Source organism: Pan troglodytes, chromosome 14, assembly GCF_028858775.2.
Source record: "Pan troglodytes isolate AG18354 chromosome 14, NHGRI_mPanTro3-v2.0_pri, whole genome shotgun sequence".
Classification (NCBI taxonomy): domain Eukaryota; kingdom Metazoa; phylum Chordata; class Mammalia; order Primates; family Hominidae; genus Pan; species Pan troglodytes.
The window spans coordinates 41,346,269-41,364,183 of record NC_072412.2 but is presented as its reverse complement, the minus strand read 5'-3'; the positions used below and the strand labels follow the sequence as shown (position 1 = coordinate 41,364,183).

General features: G+C 39.6%; 1 protein-coding gene across 12 annotated transcripts in view; it reads right to left on the bottom strand.

Annotated features, from left to right (window-relative positions):
- Window positions 1–16,224, bottom strand: part of AKAP11 (A-kinase anchoring protein 11) — a 51,920-nt gene extending 35,696 nt beyond the window's left edge. For 2 of the 12 annotated variants that reach the window (XM_054665225.2, XM_063792095.1), the window contains exons 1-3: window positions 15,328–15,367; window positions 14,790–14,926; window positions 1,154–1,253 (exon numbers count right to left, since the gene is read on the bottom strand). In XM_054665225.2, the coding sequence (XP_054521200.2) occupies window positions 1,154–1,204 (51 nt within the window). In that variant the 5' untranslated portion in view covers window positions 1,205–1,253; window positions 14,790–14,926; window positions 15,328–15,367. Of the gene's footprint in view, window positions 1–1,153; window positions 1,254–14,789; window positions 14,927–15,327; window positions 15,700–15,797 lie in introns of those variants that run through there. The other 10 variants (XM_009440565.5, XM_063792094.1, XM_009440564.5 and 7 more) reach the window with 8 other exon arrangements.
- Window positions 16,225–17,915: the final 1,691 nt, after the last annotated feature.

The window sequence follows — 17,915 nt, the reverse complement described above, 5'->3', positions numbered from 1 at the left end:
CCAGCACTTTGGGAGGCCAAGGCAGGCAGATCACGAGGTCAGGAGATCGCGATCATCCTGGCTAACACGGTGAAACCCCGTCTCTACTAAAAATACAAAAAAATTAGCCAGGTGTGGTGGCGGGCACCTGTAGTCCCAGCTACTCGGGAGGCTGAGGCAGGAGAATGGCATGAACCCAGGAGTCAGAGCTTGCAGTAAGCCAAGACCACGCCACTGCACTCCAGCCTGGGCAACAGAGCGAGACTGTGTCCCAAAAAAAAAAAAGTAATTAACATACTGTTTAAGGATAAGTTTACTTTCTATTTTGCAGGCATCCTGTAGATTTAGAAGCCATCCACTTAGACTTAGCAGTCAAACCTATACATCTTTTAGCTCTCTACATAAATGAATGGCAGGCCCAGAAGCTCATAGGAACACTGATAATTAGAATTTGGAAAGATTAGCAAAGGAGACAAGAGTTACCATAAAAGAGAAGGAAACCAAGAAAAACACTATAATGAAACAAATATTGTCTTAACGTGTAAGGATTGGTCAATGGTGTCATATAATGCAGAAGATGAAGTCCAGAAAAAGAAATAACAAAGACTGTTAATTATCTTCCAGGCTCCATTCTTCCCTTCTTTGTTCATGGGTAGTGCCTCCAAAGTTTTAGCAAAGACAAAAATGTCAAGAAATGGAAGGTTAACCAAATTGTTTTAAGAAAGGAAGTGAGGAGGTTCCTCCTTAGACTAGAAGGAAGAAAGGATTAAGAATCATATTTTGTTTGCTTGTTACTGATTACCCAACATCTAACATATGGTCTGGCTTATAAGAACTCAAGTGTGTATTTGCTGAATGAAGGAATGAATGAATGGTAAAGCTAAAGGTATATAAGAAAGCTTACACCTAACAGCCTATATTGCAAAAAAGCAGATGGATATCTATGTGTAGAGAAAAAATGGGGAGAAAGCACTGTGATCTTTAGGAAATAAAATCACTGTAATCATGATTTTGTATCACTATTTTCATACATGCCAATCTTTGCAGTAGTTCAATGTTACTAATTCAAATAATAAGATTCATTTAAACAAAACATCATAGCTGTAGGACTTAAAAAAAAATCAACATTTTAATTAAAACTTTCACTAAAAGAAACCTAATAGAGTGAACTTACTTTTCTGACAGATGCTTTAGTCTTCATGTGATTGTTTCTGAAAGTCGCCATAACTATTTTTTGTTGTATATAATCAATGAAGAGTTAATCCACAAAACACCTAAAGAAAACATATTAAAAGAAAACAACTTATTTATTGATCTTAACAATTCAGGCAAGCATTTTGTGCTAAATTAATTTATTTTAACTCAGTCATTAAAAGAAAAAGAAAAATGAAAACAAAAATAATCTGAGCACCCCCCCCAATTTACTTGCAATCCAGCAAGAATATTTGAAAAATATATGAATATTGGTACCTTAATGAGATAGAAAATTATTATAAAAATCTTATATTTTGGTTCAAAATTATAAAATAGTTTACACCCTTACCTATTCAATCTCACTGCCCTTTTTTATTGCAAAGTGTCAAAGAGAAAGATTTGAAAAACAAGTTTTTTAAAAAACATTTTAAAAATAGAAGCTTAAGTAGAGAATATTACAAAAAGAATTCCAACTTCCCTGCCTCCCAAGACACTCTCTTATCTCTATGGCAACAGTGAATGCTCTTGACATTCTTATTTCTTGGGCAGAAGGGTTTGATAATAGACGAATGAGAAATCTGCACATATCAAATTAGATACATTCTTTATATAGGAAGCTTAAGAGCATACCATTGACAAAATTTCAGAAGACATCCAAGTCAAATGATTACCAGTACTTAACACACACAACACCTGCCAGGTGAAACACTCAAAACTAAGTCTCAACTTTTTAAAGATGCTTTAACATCTTTGAGAACTTAAATCCACTCCAGGCATTAACCACTCGGTATCTGCATTTGACCACAGTATCTTGTCCATTCATTTAAAATCTACTTGTGCTAGATGCTATGGATACAAGAGAAACAAGATAGATATGGCCCTCCTGCATTCAAAGCCTTCAAAGGAAAAAGTTTCATCACAATAAAGAGTAGAAGTGGGGAACTAAATACTTTTTTTAAAAAGTCAAATAAATATTTAAGAAATTCTTAGTTTCAAGTATTTTCAGAAAATCAATCTGGTCTTATCAAGAACTGCCTAGTTGAAGCCAGGCACAGTGGTGCATGCCTGCAGTCTCAGCTACTCGAGAGGCTGATGTGGGAGGACTGCTTGAGCCCAGGAGTTCAAAGCCAGTCTAGACAATATTGTAAGACCCAGTTTCTGAAAAAAACAAAAAGACAAAAAATGAATTGCTTAGCTGAGGTTTCCAAGACATTTGGTTAATATAAATTTATACTATGAGGAGATTTATACGCAAAAACAAACTTCAATCTAGCCCCCCACCGTCAGAACTTTTAAAAAACTAAATTTTAGTGAAGTTCAAATTGTATATTCTTTTGCTATGCAGATAAGACTATAGCGTGAGTGCACAAACACACACACTTCTTTAGAGATTTCTACATTTTAATTTTTAGACAAAGAAGTATGATTGTATTCTATTCTGAACTAAGATAAGCCCTAGTGGTCTCTATAACAATAAAATCTGATTAATTACTGAAATTGAAGCAGCATCATGAGAAAGGCTCAGCCTAACACAAGGAGTTCCCAACAGCACAAGGTAAAGGGTGATACCCCAGAATCCAGAAGAGGATCATGCGTCTCCCTGTGCTGCCTCTTATTAGCTTTGTTTCCTCTGGGTAAACTGCAATGTCTCTGGAACTTTTTCCTCAATGTATATGATACCGTATTTACCAGAGAAGTTTACTGTGAGACTCAAATGAAAAATAATTTATGGGAGGTACTTTGAAAACTATAAAACACAGGCAAAAGAAGACTTAAATATTTACCTAAGGACCAAAATGATCAAGTGGACCAAAAATTATCAAAACAAGGTTTAAGTATAAAAATGTATAGTGGCCAAAGCAAAAAGATAATCCTTTTATTTGTCCCAGGCCACTTCACTCTCCTTTCTTCTCCACAGTGTTCTCCTCAACTGCCAGAAAGCCTCAGAGGCAAGTGGGCTTTTCTCAAATGTAACATAAAACATAGAAGCCAACATAAGGGTTCCAAGAAACCAGAGACTGTCAAAGAAGGCTCCTAAGTAAAGTGGCACCTGCAGGGCAGTTTTGTAATGCGTGTCAAAACCCTGGAAATACTTCTTTGACTCAGCATTTCTGCTTTTGGGAATGCATCAAAGCAAATAATGATCCTAGAGCATCTAGTTTATTAACAAGGGCTCATAATGCACCAAGTGTTCTGTTTTGCTAAGAGGTTTATGTAAACATCTCATGTTGTCCTTAAGACTACAGAATAGGACCCCGGTTTGACGATGAGAAAAACTGAGGCAAGAGGAAGCTTAGCAATTTGCCCAGGCCCACAGAGTAAATAAATGGCACAGGTGGGATTCAAGTCCAAATTTTCTAACTCCAGCACTGGGGCTCTTCACCACTCCTCTACAGTGCATAAAGGTTTTATAGTCTGGTTCATTACAACTCACAATAGAAATACGAAGCAATCTAGATGCCAGAAACAAGAGAGTAATTAAATGATCTTAGGTTCATTCCCACAATGACGCCATGGCAGCCATTAAAAACAATACTGCAGGACAAAGGAATGGCACGCCTTACATCACTTTCTCTGAGTCTGCTCCTAACCTTGCCTAAAAGGGAAGTAGGGAAAAGAGACAGGAAACAACAATTACCTTTGCAGCTGCTGACTAAAGTCAACTGAGCAAAGATAAACATTAACTCCCAGGAGACTTCACCATCAAATAAATGGGACCAACTATCCAAATGAGCTGCTCACCCTCAGGTGCAACAAGCACCTAAGGTAGAAGAAACAGTTTCAAAGTTGGGCAGGGAGAGGTGGGAGTGCTCTGAAACAACATCCGGGATTTGACAGGGCTGGCTACCCCAGTTCACTTTACCCACAATTTTCCTGAAGAGCAGATCCAGATAAAACACCCTTATTCAAGATTGAATAATAAAGCAAATGGAATTCAGTATGGGATCTGCGAAGGAACACTGGAAAACAAACAACATACAATATACACAAAAAGAAAAAATCCAGACAAATATAATCATGCCCCTGCGACTCACATTATCTCAGAATTCAAATCATTGTTTGAAATTAATGAAAGAGAAACAGTTTAATTCTATATTTACACTCTGTTTCACTCATGGAAGAAAAACAACTTACTGCCTTACTCCACCACTTTTTCATTTAAACATAAATAAAATACTGTCTCAGGAAGAAAGAAATCTATTAGAGATTATCTGTGCAACATAAAAGTGAATCCAATATGAGATGATACGACATACTTTTGTAAAGCAAAGAAAAAAATCATCTTTGGAAATGATGCAAAGATTGATGGGGGAAGAAAGGATAACAGCTACTAGAGCAGGATTTCTTTAGCATCTTATATAATTAGAGAGCACATCGTTTTTGACAGATTTCACAAGAAGAACAAAAATACAGTATATTCACCTAAAATACATTTGTATTATGATAAACTTTTCATTTAGTGCTTTACTGCTTTGTGCCCTATTCTGGATGAAGAAACAAGAGTCCTAAGCAAAGAATAACTAAGTGCGTTATCTATAGTCAAAGAAATTAAAGTGAACCTACATGGCTTGGAAAAAAGCAGATGAGAGACAAGAAAGAGGCAGACAAGGCAAACAACTACGAAGTGAGCCACTATAGCTCAGGAAACACACAGAAAACTATCACTAAACAAATGAAATCCCCTTAGAAATAACAAAAAAGCAGAACAGACATTGCTAAAAACAATGGAAAACCAAGAAGATTTTAAGAAAAATCACAGAATGCAAAAGTAAACAAATGAAAGCAATTACAGAAACAATTATAAAGAATACAGAGAACAGAGATATAGGGCACTTTAAATAAATACACATATCCTTTAGTCCTGCTATTTCACTTCTTAAAATTTATCCTACATATATACTTGCACAAAATTCACAAAGATATGTGAAAGACTATTCACTGAAATAAAATGAAAAAACTGAAAATAATCTAGAAGTTCATCAATTCAAATAAATTCACATGATTATTACTCAGCTATTGGAAATAATGAGTTAGAGTGATCTATACTGGCGTGAAAGAGCAAGTTGCAGAATGGTGTAAATAGGATGCTCTCACTTGTAATTTAAAAAAAAAGACTGGCCTAGCACAGTGGCTCCCAGCACTTTGGGAGGCCAAGGCAGGAAGATCACTTGAGGCCAGGAGTTCAAGACCAGCCTGGGCAACATGGCAAAACCCAGACTCTACTAAAAATACAAAAATTAGCTGGGTGTGGTGGTATATGCCTGTAATCCCGGCCACTCGGGAGGCTGAGGCACAAGAATTGCTTGAACCCAAGAGACGGAGGTTGCAGTGAGCCAAGATTGTACCACTGCACTCCAACCTGGGCCACAGAGTCTCAAAAAAAAAAAAAAGAAAGAAAGAAAAAATTATATACAGACACAACTCTGACACACATATGTAAATATTTGTGCATCCACAGGAAATGACTTGAAGGAGGTACACTAAACTGATGCCAGTGGTCACCCATGACAAGTGGGACTTTTAAATTTTATAAAATGTCATCTATCTACAATATGAGAAGATGGTAGATCATTAAGTAAAATAAGACAGGTTCTGGCATATTAGCATTATCCCATTTTGTGAAAAATCTGTATAACTACATGTGTGTATCTATATATGTAATACAAAAGAAGACATACACTAGATGAGTACAGACATTGGTTTCATCTGGGTAGATACAATCATGGGTGTTTCATTTTGTGTCTATGTATGTTGAGTTTTGTACTTTTCTGAATGAACATAAATTCTTTTATAATTAAAAAATATATATTCTCCAAGTCTTTCCTTATCTCCTCTGACCTAAGAAATGTTCAAGTTGACATCACCTATTACTTGACCTTTTTTGTATCAGGAGAATTAACCATGCCAGTCTGTGAAGCGCCTGTTAACAATATTGCCATATCTTGACTCTCTTCCTACTGCACTAGTTCTCAAACCTCAGTACCTGTACAATCAGCTTATTTCTAACACACACAACTCCCCCACCAGAAGATCCAAATTCAACAGGTCTACATGGAACATAGGAATCTGTACTTTTAACAAGTGCCACATGTAATTTCTGGTTGAGAAAAACTTGTCTCTCTGTATGTAAGTTTCCTTTCCTAAATTATTTCATAACTTGTTACTCAAATACTAATATTTCTTAGTCTTCATCCTTATCCTCTTGTCTCATTTTATTTAGTTTTTCAAGGACATTTTATCCTTACCTCTGGTTTTAACTATGCAAATAACTCCCTAATTTATTCTTCAGTTCTGTATATCTAATTTCCTATTAGACACTTCCAACTAAATATCCCAGTTACTCCAAAATTTGTATGTTCAAAAGGTAAATAAAACTTTCTCCCTAAACGATCTCCTCCTGTATTCTCTATCTCAGTAAGAGCCATTAAACCAAACCCAACCAGTAGGCCAAGCTGGAAACTAGTCTTCCCCTCAATTCCTACAGACTACCTCGTCTAGTAAATTGCCTGACCTGTCATTCTCCTAAACTTCTCTCAAATCTACCCTCTCTCTTCCATCAGCTGAACTGCTACTTACTATTCACGCACCAGTTCAAAAACTTCCCTCCCTAAAATAGGCTTGGCTCATATCTCTCCTTTATCCCTCCTTGCCCAAATAGTAACCACCTCCTTTGTGCTCTCTAAGTGGTTTATAATTTAATCCTCTGGTGCCACTGTTTGCATACTTCCCTCCTGTTGTAAGTTCCCTGAGGACAAAAGTGTTTTATGTATTTTTACATAGTAGGCATTCAAACATCTGCTGAACTAATAAATAAAAAGTAACATATTTAAAGAACAAAGTTCAAAGCATGATGTAGGGTGAAAAACATAAAACAGAATAAAGAGCAAAGTATGCCTTCAAATATTTAAATGAGTATGTCTACATTTAATGAGTTTGTGAAAATACATTTGTGTTTCCAATAATTTCTACTTTACAGTATCTGAGATCACATTTAGAGTAAACACTCCAAATACACATTTTGACCAAATGCCAAATGGCCAAGTGTTAAAAATTAATATTCTGTTGAATATAACTACAAGAAAACAGGACAGAATATATATGAAACATTGGTTTTAAACATCAGACAACAGGCAACACGGGATTGTGATCCCTGAGAGAAGGGAAACACTGGCTGCCAGCTACTTCCAGGTCACAATACAGGGACAGGAAAGCCAAGCAGTCTGGTGGTTTCACTGAGTTTTAAACACACATCAGTTTGGAGAGACCAAGATGGCTAGAATTTACAGGGTATTAAGCTGGAGGGAGAGCTGAAAGTAAGTGAGAGCCCTAGAGATAAACCATAATATATTCCACCAGAACAGAAAAACCTTGTAATGTATCAGGTAATGATAGACTCCTCAGAAGAAGCAGCAGCCTTAGTAGAAGCAGCCTTAGTAGAGACAATAATTCAGCACTACGTTAAAAACTGTTCTGGACCCACACTAATAAATTCTAAAAGCAAGCCCTGAAACAATCCAACAGATTCCAAGTAACTGTGCACCCCAACTAAATCCAACACACTTCAGTAATATAATAAATCAAGCAAGCAACAGTATAAACTCAATGGCTGGCATACAATAAAAATTACCAAGCATGCAAAGGAAGAGAAAAATATGAACCATAACCAGGAGAAAAAAAGGCAATAAATGAAGACCTAGAAATGACAGTGATGATGGCAGGAACAGAAAAGGATTGTAAAACTATAGTACAAATATGTTCCATATACTCAAGAAGTGAGAGGAAAACATCACCATAAGGAGAGAAGGAGAAGATACAAAAGACACCAAAATTGAACTTTTAGAGATGAAAATTAAATATACTGAAACAAAAACCATACTGGATACAATTAACAGATTAAACTAGAGAAGAAAAGCTCAGTGAACTTGTAGACAATGTAATAGAAACTATCCAAAATGAAACATGGAGAGACAAAACTTAAAAACAAACCTAGAGTGTAAGTGACTTTTTAAGCACCATAAAAGGTGAATAACTGGAGTTCCACGAAGAGACAGATAGGGAGTAAGCGAGTGAGTGAGTGAGAGAGAGAGAAAGAAAGAGAGAGAGAGAGAGTGTGTGTGTGTGTGTGTGTGTGCACGTGCGTGCACTGGGGAAGTGGGTGCAGAAGAAAAAAATATTTGAAGACAAAATAGCAGAGAACTTCCCAAATTTGATGAAAACCGTAAACTGACAGTACCAAGGAAGCTCAGCAAACCCTAAGAATAAACATAAAGAAAGCCAAGGCAAATCATAACCAAATGGCTGAAAACCAGTGATAAAGAAAAAATATTAATTGACCAGAAAAAAAGTACACATTATATACAGAGGAACCAAGGACAACAGACTTCACATCTATATGAACCGGAAAACAAGACAATGGAGCACTATCTTCAAAGTACTAAGAAGAAAAAAAAAAAAAAAAAGCATCAACCCAGATATACTCAATGAAAATGTATTTCAAAAATTAAGGCAAAATAAATTTATTCACATGAATAAGGGCCGTGAAAATTCACCACCAGTTGACCACCACTAGAGTAACTATGGAAAGAAATTCTTCAGGCAAAGTAAAACAATACCAGATGGAAATCTGAATCTTACACGAAGGAATAAAGAACATCTGAAATGGTAAATATGAGGGTAACAGAAGTTATTCTTCATTTTTCAATCCCTTTTAAACAGTTAAAATATAACTGTTTAAAAATAGTAACAATTAATTAGAGGGTTTAAGACAGACATATTGATAAAACGTATGACAAAATAGGATAAAAAATGTGGCAGGGGAGATGGAGACAAAAAAAGACTGTCATAGATTTCTACATTAAACATGAAGTGATGTTATTTGAAGAAAACCTGTAATAAGTTATCTTGTAAACCCTAACACAAACACTAGAAAAATAAAACAGAATAATACCTAATAGGTGAACAGCAGAATAAAAGTGATGTTATCCCCCTTTTTGCAAATAAGGAAGCTAAGTTCCTTTCTTGGGTACAGACCTGTTATTTGACTTACAAAATCTAAAACTACTACAGCTATCAGATACTATTTTGTTTTTCAAAACAACAGTCAATCGTATAAAATGATTTTAGTATGTCTTAATATCTATTAAGATATTTGCTTCTTTATAGTTTCTGCCTTTTTCCTTTTTAATCCTCAACCTCATTCCTGCATTCACAATATATATGTTCTTACCGCTACAGAGTTTCTCAATCTCAGCATTACTAACATTTTGGGTCAGATAAGTCTTTGCTGTAGGAGGCTGTGTATGCGTGGTAGGACACTTAGCAGCTTCCTTGGCCTCTACCCACTAGATGCCAGTAGCACTCACTCAGTTGCAGTAACCAAAACTGTCTCCAAATATTACCAAACATTTCCTTGGGGAGCAAAATCACCACTTACCCTATTTTAGCACTTTAGACTACAGTGCCTTATGTAACAGTTAAATGTCTACATGTCTATGCCCTGCACTGGACTGTAAGTACTACCAACGTTCAACACATATATTCACCAAGCGTCTAAGTAACAGTGATTGGGATACAACAGTGAATTTCATTCCATCGCCATGCCTTACTCATCTCTGCATTCCCCAAAGGCCTTACTCATAATAAGCAACTATAGATTTACTGAAGTGAACGAGCTGTACGGTGAAGAGAAATTTCATCAATGACGTGAATGCAGACAGGCATTTGGTGGCAAAAGCAACATCACCAAATAGAAAATAGGGCCACTTACCTAACGACTTTTTACAAAATTAATCCAAGAATATTTGTTCTGTCACTTTTGTTTTCCCAGTCACAGAGAAAAATTATTGATTTTTCAACTGCATTCCAGATTGAGATCTACTTATAAGGTATGTTTGAGCCCAACTAGCCACTGGTATTGAAAGGAATAACATGGGTCTAGTTGACAAAGTACTAAGTGTGAATGGCTATTGACTTCAAAACTACTTACTCAGCAACAATAAACACAACTTTTAAACATGCAACGGTCCATTGTTAGAAGTTAATTAGAATAATCAGATGAAGGCAGGAGGATAAAACAGTTAACATTTTCATAATAAAAAACTCGTTAGACCTACATTTGAATACAGTTTTAAGAAATCACTGTAAAGGATATATGCCCTCAAATGATTATCTTAGTTTCACTATTGAGTGTGCAGCTGTAATATATTTGACTTTCAAAAATATTTTCAACAACTGATTTATAATAAAACTTTGTATACGTGTATGGCAATATTATAAGGATGATATGCTATAATTAAAATGCTATGTAATTGAATACCTACAAAAAAATGCAACAACAAAAAACTAAAATCTTGAGATTGTGCTTTCAGCATGAATATGCTCCCTAGAAAATGGAGTAACATTCTTAATCTTGTACGTAGCCCTATCCACAAGACTATTTCTAACAGAAAATATGTTCAGAATTTTAACCCAGGAACACATTTCTTTTTATCAGTGACATCTATGACGCCATGATTCTAAGAGTATATTGCTGAAAAGGCATTTAAGTAGCTCTTACAGATATAAGGATCTATCCTAAGCTGCCAGTAGCCGAAATAAGTCAACAGATCTGCTTTGCAGATGGGCCAGTCATAGGAAGCACCCAAAAGCCCACACAGAACCTATTAACTAACAGGGTACATTACAGCATAAAAAAAGAAGAATGTGAAAAATAACTTTAAGGTTTCAAGCCTGGGATGCTGAAAGAAAATTTTTTTCTTTGCAAATCAGAAGGTAAATCAGAAGGCTTTGCAAATTAGAAGGTAACTGGAAGACAGTATTTTATATCAACATAGGAATATCCAAGAGGCTAGGTACAGTGGGCGCATACCTGTAATCCCAGCACATTGGGAGGCCAAGGCAGGTGGACGGCTTGAGCCCAGGAGTTTGAGACCAGCCTGGCCAACATGGTGAAACCCCACCTCTAAAAAAATATAAAAATTAGCTAGGCGTGGTAGCACACACCTGTGGTTCCAGCTACTCGGGAAGCTGAGAAGGGAGAATCGCTTGAGCCCTGGGAGGAGGAGGTTGCAGTGAGCCAAGATTGCGCCACTGCACCCTAGCCTGGGCGACAGAGCAAGACCATGTCTCAAAACATATAAATTATGTAAATAATAATACCCAAAAAAAGAACTAAAAATTAAGAGATTTACTTGGGGTCAGAGCTGGAGATGTTACTCTAAGAATAATCCACATATAGAGAAAAAACAGAAATTCAAGAGAGCATCTATGGAGCCAACCATGATAAAGGGTTCCAGGACCGGCATAAAAGGAACCACAAATAAATGGCAGTCAGAAAGGTAGGTGAGGTAGAGAGTTAGAAGAATTTAGTGTCACTGAAGTCAAGAAATGGTTTTAAGCATGAGTGGTCAGCACTGGACTTCTAGACTTCTTGAGGGCAGAAATTCCTTCCTCTCTGAACACGACCAGAAGCCTGTATCACAGTACCTGCCACACGGTATGCTCTCAACAAATACTAATACCGTACCCTTGCATTGTGCCTGCCATATGCCAGACACTGTTTAATTGCTTTACATACATGAATTCATAATTCTCACCACAGAAGGTGCTATTATGACCATTCTACGCATAGGAAAACTGAGTCATCAAGCATTTCAGTAATTTGCCTGAACTCCCACACCCAGGAGAATCTGTCCTGTAAAGAGACTACTGGTTAGATCTGGTTAGAACATTACCAAGCTGAGAGCAAGTTCAATGCAATGCCAGAGGAAGAACTCAAATTGCAGGATGTTAAAGCACACCTGAGGTATCCATCACTTCCTCCCTGTCCACTCTCCTTTTGTTAAATATGTTGGCATGGCCAGTTTAAAAGGAGCAGCCCTGCAAACTGTGAGACAAATCTAAGTCTCTTCCTCTTCCATTTTTCCCATTCCCATCTTTCCTCACTCTCCAGCCAACTGTGCTAGAAGCAGAAACCTGACCAATTGGATTCTCTCTCTAGAAACATAACTGAGACTTGGAGATGTTTGCTGAGAACCATGTTGCATAGTCAGTGAGTCTGATGTTGGCATCATGGCAAACCAAAGTCTCATGCAAATCAAAGTTTTGGGGAAGTGGAAACCAAGAGCTTTAAAGAGAAGGCCAATCTGAAAGAAACTGGAACAGACCTGCGTGAGTAGCAGAGACATAAGACCATGTGCTTCCAGAGAAAAACTGGAAGAGTAACTGCCTGAAGACTTTCTGGTTCCCAAAACGCTGAATTGGAATCATGCAACGGACTTCAGCAGCACTGTATGACAAATGCTTTTTTTTTAAGTAGGCTAATTAAATTGGCTTTTTCTTCCTTGCAATCAAAGAATCCTCAAACCATTACGGGAGGTAAAAATAAAAACACTGAGTAAGCAGCTACTATGTGCTTCGCACTAACTTTTTGAGGTGGGTATGAAGAAAATGAGGCTCATTTAATTAATAGACCTGACTCCCAAACCGAAACTCTTTACAATATACCTCATTTTCAGTCAAGTAACATCCTCTCTGTTCCAGGCCTCTACCCCATTTATTTCCCAAGAAACATTCTCAGATTATTCTAAAAATGATAACTTTTCTCCTTTTACCATGTCCAGTCTCTAATCTACAAATTTCAAATGCCTTTACTCCAGAAGTTTTTTGTTGTTGTTTTTTGAGGCAGAGTCTCGCTCAGTCACCCAGGGTGGAGTGCAGTGGCACCATCTCGGCTCACTGCAATCTCCCATCTCTCAGGCTCAAGCGATTCTTGTGCCTCAGCCTCTCGACTAGATGGGATTACAGGCATGTGCCATAACACGTGGCTAATTTTTTATTTTTTGGTAAAGACAGGGTTTTTCCATGTTGGCCAGGCTGGTCTTGAACTCCTGGTCTCGAACTCCTGGTCTCAAGTGATCCACCCGCCTCAGCCTCCTAAAGTCCTGGGATTACAAGTGTAAGGCACCAAGCCTGGCCCAGAAGTATTTTTTTAATAAACTTTTATATGTAAGGATGACTGGGAGAATCCAGACACTTGGATCTTTCCAGGCTGTTTTTAAACTGATAAAGCATTTTTCTTTCTCTTCCCCATATTACCAGCTCATTGACCCTTAACTCATGCCCAGGCTTAACTTAAAGCTTTTCTCGACCTGTCCTCACCCTTCAATCCTTCCAGGTAGTTGATTAATAAAATGCAGACCACAAGACAGGAAAAAAAAAAACAAAATCAATTACCCTATCCAAAGTTACTTCAATTACTTTTGAAAAACCAAACACCACACACCCTACAAGTTTGAAACCCTTGCCAAAAGGTTATGAAGACCAGCCAAAAAATTTATTTTTCTATTTCTGAAAATTAGTTTGCTAAGATGGAGTAAGAAGGAATTTTTTCTAATCAACACTGGTCTCCTCTGCCCATTCACAGAGATATTTTCTAAGTCTTTCACATTTTTGTCACGTATAGACAGAATTCCTCTACCTATTTACAACTGGCATTTTCTCTTAAAACGGCCTTTAATATATTGTCCAGATTGGTTTGAGTTCCTTTTCCAGACAGTAAGTTCCTAAAATTAAAAAATAAAAAAATTAAAAGTACCGTATTCTTTCCAGCCTCTAAAGGCAAAAGAGGACTTCTTCAGCTTCTAGACTTATCCCTGGAGTTCAGGGGGCTAGAGAAGGCTAGAGAATTTCTCACTATGGTTCCATGTCTTAGGCAACTTCCCATATCCTCAACAACTGCAAAATATCACTGGCCTAGGAGTCCACTGCTAGGCCCTTATCAATATTGTCGATACTGCAGTTACGTGGGTACATACACTAGTCTCTAGCTCAGCTTGGGAACCCACTTCTTCCCTGATTTCCTTACATTCTTTGACCTTTCATAAGTTACTGTTACAGCTACAATAGTGACATTCACTGTCCACCCCTGGGTCAGTTTTGTCAGGAGGAACAACGACAAGAAAAAATGAATAATCAGGGTACCGTTTGAAAAAGTAAATGCGTTTTTCAAAAAAAAAAAAATCATTCAATTGCATTATTTTAACTGACACCAATCATGCCAGGCACTGGGCTGCCATCCTAAAATCATGACATTAAAAAAAATATATCTGTGCATTACTGGTACCCCATTTTTTCTTAATACTCCATATTTTGAGTATTTTCAGACATAACGAAGTAACAATCGACATGACATTTCGAAAACAGTGGGAAGCAGCTAAGCAAAACGAGCATTTTGCAAGCGATTGAAAAGCTGAAAAGAAAACAGGAATTAACTCCAGTTTGTACTAAAGCTATTAGGTATGTGTCTCAGCAGTCTTTCTCACCATGAAACTCCTTAACATCTAAAGCTAAACCACATCCAACTTAATGTGGTTTTAGAAGACAGAGAAAGCAGAGAAAAAAAATGAAAGCTGGTAATATGGGGAACAGAAAAAATGTTAGCTTTTACTGTCATTGTCACTTTTTAATACTTCGGTTACATCTACATATTTTTTATAAAGCAGCTTAGATGCCTGGATTAACAGCAGTATACTCAATCCATTCGGGGTACTTTATGGCCAGCCTTAAGCCATTAACAGCCTAGGAGAGTATTTGACAGCAAATCCAAATATCAGTACTCTGAGGAGCCGCTTGACGCCTTCCGTTTCTGTCACAAGATCTGAGCAGCGCCTGCTTCCAAGGCTCCGGGGGTCTGACAGTGAAGGATGCTGTTCGGGAACAAAGTGCAACGTCCTCCCAACCGCTGCAAATGTTCCTGTGCGCACACCACGAACACACACTAAGCACGCGCACCACGCACCCGGGGGGCCGTCTCTGAAGACCACCCCGGGGATGGAAACAGCCTGTCATTAAAAGGGGCGGCAGCTCCACCGCCACACTTGGGACCCCAGGAAGACGCGTCTCGAGACCCAGCACCTCCCTCTACTCTGGGCCCGGTGCCGTGAGTTTCCTCCCTCGGCCGCGCTCCTCCCGCCCTCCTCCCTCCGCCATGCGAAGGCGCAGCTGTCGGGCGGCCCCGAAGCCAGAAGGGGGACCAGCGGCAGGCGGAGGGGCTGGGGCGCCGGAGCCGGGCCGCTCCATCCATGCCGGCCGCACACCCGCCGCCACCCCATCTAAACGCAGCCTCCGCGGCGAGCACGTCGGCGCCCGGCTCACCTGGGGGCCGCAGCCTCCGCAGCTCACAGACATGTCACCGGCCTCAACGACCCGTGAGCGAGCCGGGCAAGCAAGCTGCCCCCTCCCGCGCTGACCCCCAGCCCTCCCCCCTCCCAGCCCCGCGGCCCGCCCCCGCCCTGCCCACCCCTCGGCTTCCGCCGCCGCCGCCGCCGCCGCCGCCGCAGCTCCGGCCCGCAACACCGCCTACTCTCCACGCCTCCCACTCTCTCTCGCGAGAGGGCAGCGCGCCTCTCGCGAGAAAAATTCCGCGGCCGAGCCCGCGCAAAAGTGGGTGGGCGTTTAAAAAGGGAAAGAAGGAACAGGAAAAAAAGCCTTCCCACGTGCTCCAATGCAGCCCGCGGAGCAGCCCGCGGGGCAGCCCCGCTGGTCACATGACTTAAAGGGGGCCTATCCATTGGCCGGGACCCACTCAGCCTTGGGAGCTTTAAATTCGAGGGCGACCTACGAACCTGCGGCGGACGTCTTGCGCGCTTCCTGGTCCGTTGCCTTGGAAACGGCTTAACCCTTTCCTCTGGCAAGTCCCCAGGCCTTGGCTTGCTCCGCAGATTTGGTTTCAGGCTCTGCCTCTTTTCCCTCGACCCTTTAGTCTTAACAGCCTGGGGCCAGCTGGGCTCCTTCTTCGCCACAAGGCTAGTTTTGCTTTCTTCCGAAGCCCGGGGCCCTTCCCAAAGTGGCAGCCCCACCAGAACCGAAGGCCCAAGGAAGGCTCATCCTTTCTGATGGCTCCGCCCCTTCTCCCAGCATCTCCAGGGAGGACCACTCACAGCGCACCGGGCAACCAGCCCTATCCCAGCCAAGAAGTAGCTTCCAGGGTTCTCAGGGCCCTAGTGCTCACCCTGATGTCTTTACGTGGTATGGAAATCGGAAAGTAAAGCTTTGGTCGCTGGGAAGCCTAGCCAGAGATGAAAAGCTGTTATGGTGATTATTTTCACCTAAAATCGGAAGGGCCAGTCTAGTCAAATTGCCCTGTCTCCTAAAGGGCATCTGTTCCTCAAGAGTGGAAACACCTGGCAATAAGAAAGACATTTTTGAGTGTATCCTCGTTATGAGTTAAGTTTTGCCCTGTTCAGAGGAGAGGGTCACGGAAGAAAGGGTGCATTCGTTTGTTCATTTCTTCATTCAACAAACACTACTCTAGGCTGTTGATTGAACAATGATGAAGACAAGTAGTGTAGATTCTAGGGAACTTATCTGAGGGTGAAAAGAAAAAAAAAAATCTGTTGGTTTTAAGCTGTATGCAAAGAAGTTACAATAAGTGACGTGATGGTGACTGAGTGGCTAGTAAAGGGGATGCCCTTTTAAGGAGGAGATATTTTAGCAGCGATTTGAATAACAGATGCAAAAATCAGAGCGTAGAGCATTCCAGGAAAAGGATAACACTAATTCAAAGGCCCTAAGTAAGGATCTATTCTAGTGCATTTGAGGGAAGAAGAAATGAGAAAGTAAACTTTCTTGAGCCTGGAGATGGAAACTGTAAGAGTTAAAGAAAGAAACACAAAAAGCAGCTTAACAGAGACAGGTTTATTTTGGAGAATAAACCTGAGAGGGGCTTCTGGCCGATTTCGGTCAGGAGTGTTCTCTCTTACAGACTAAAGGTATTTAGTGGTTTAGGGAGGGAGAGCATATTGTAGGCTTGGAATGTTTCTGGGTGGAGGAGAGTTTTATTGTCAGGGGTGTAATGTCTCTGGTTGGAGGGGAGGCATATTTCTGATCAGAGGGGGGTTTATCTCAGGGTTGGAAAGTTTCTGGTCAGAAGTGTTATTTGTGGTTTATGGTCATGCTGACATTAGCCATTAGGCTGATGTTTCTGGGGCTAGATTTAGGCGGTTTTTAATCAAGGGGAACTTAAAATGGCGGTGCTTGTCCAAGATGGTGATGCTCTTGCTCTGTCAGAAACTAGCATGGGCCAGATCCTGTAAGGCTTTGTTAGCCAAGAAAGGAATTGAAAGTTTATTCTAAACGCAATATAAGGTATTACAGAGTTTTTAATAGGGGAGAGACACCCAGAGTTTACTTTTTTTAAAAAAAAAGTCTCGTCCTTGAAAAGAATGGGTCTTAAAGAGGCCAAAGCAGAAGTAAGGGAGATTAGGAGATTTATAGGCCAGGTGAGAGACAGTCATGAAATTTAATTTAATTTCCTATGATCTCAACATTTCTAAAATCCATTAGGTCAGAGTCCTGATGCTGTTTCTGCCTTTGTTGAAACACGTGGATTTCTCCTAATTACTAGGAAAAATAAAATGGAGGATTTTCTTTTGTTACCTGGGGGAAAACAAATGGCTGAAAAGGAAGGGCCCATCTTTAATGTTTTTCCCTCCATTATGCTACACTGACAACCACCTCTTCTGTCTATTCTTAAAGTCAATTCTGGGAACAGAAAATTAAATTCTACGCAGATACTTATTCTTTAGTGTAAGATTTGAAAAGATAGAGGTTGAAAGCTCGGAAATCAAGAGGATGTTTCACCAAAAGAAACGAATCAGGAGACGAGTTCCAACTCGAAGCTCTGTCATTAGTGATACAACCAAATCAAGGTTCCTTATCACCACTGAGTCTCAGCTTCCTCA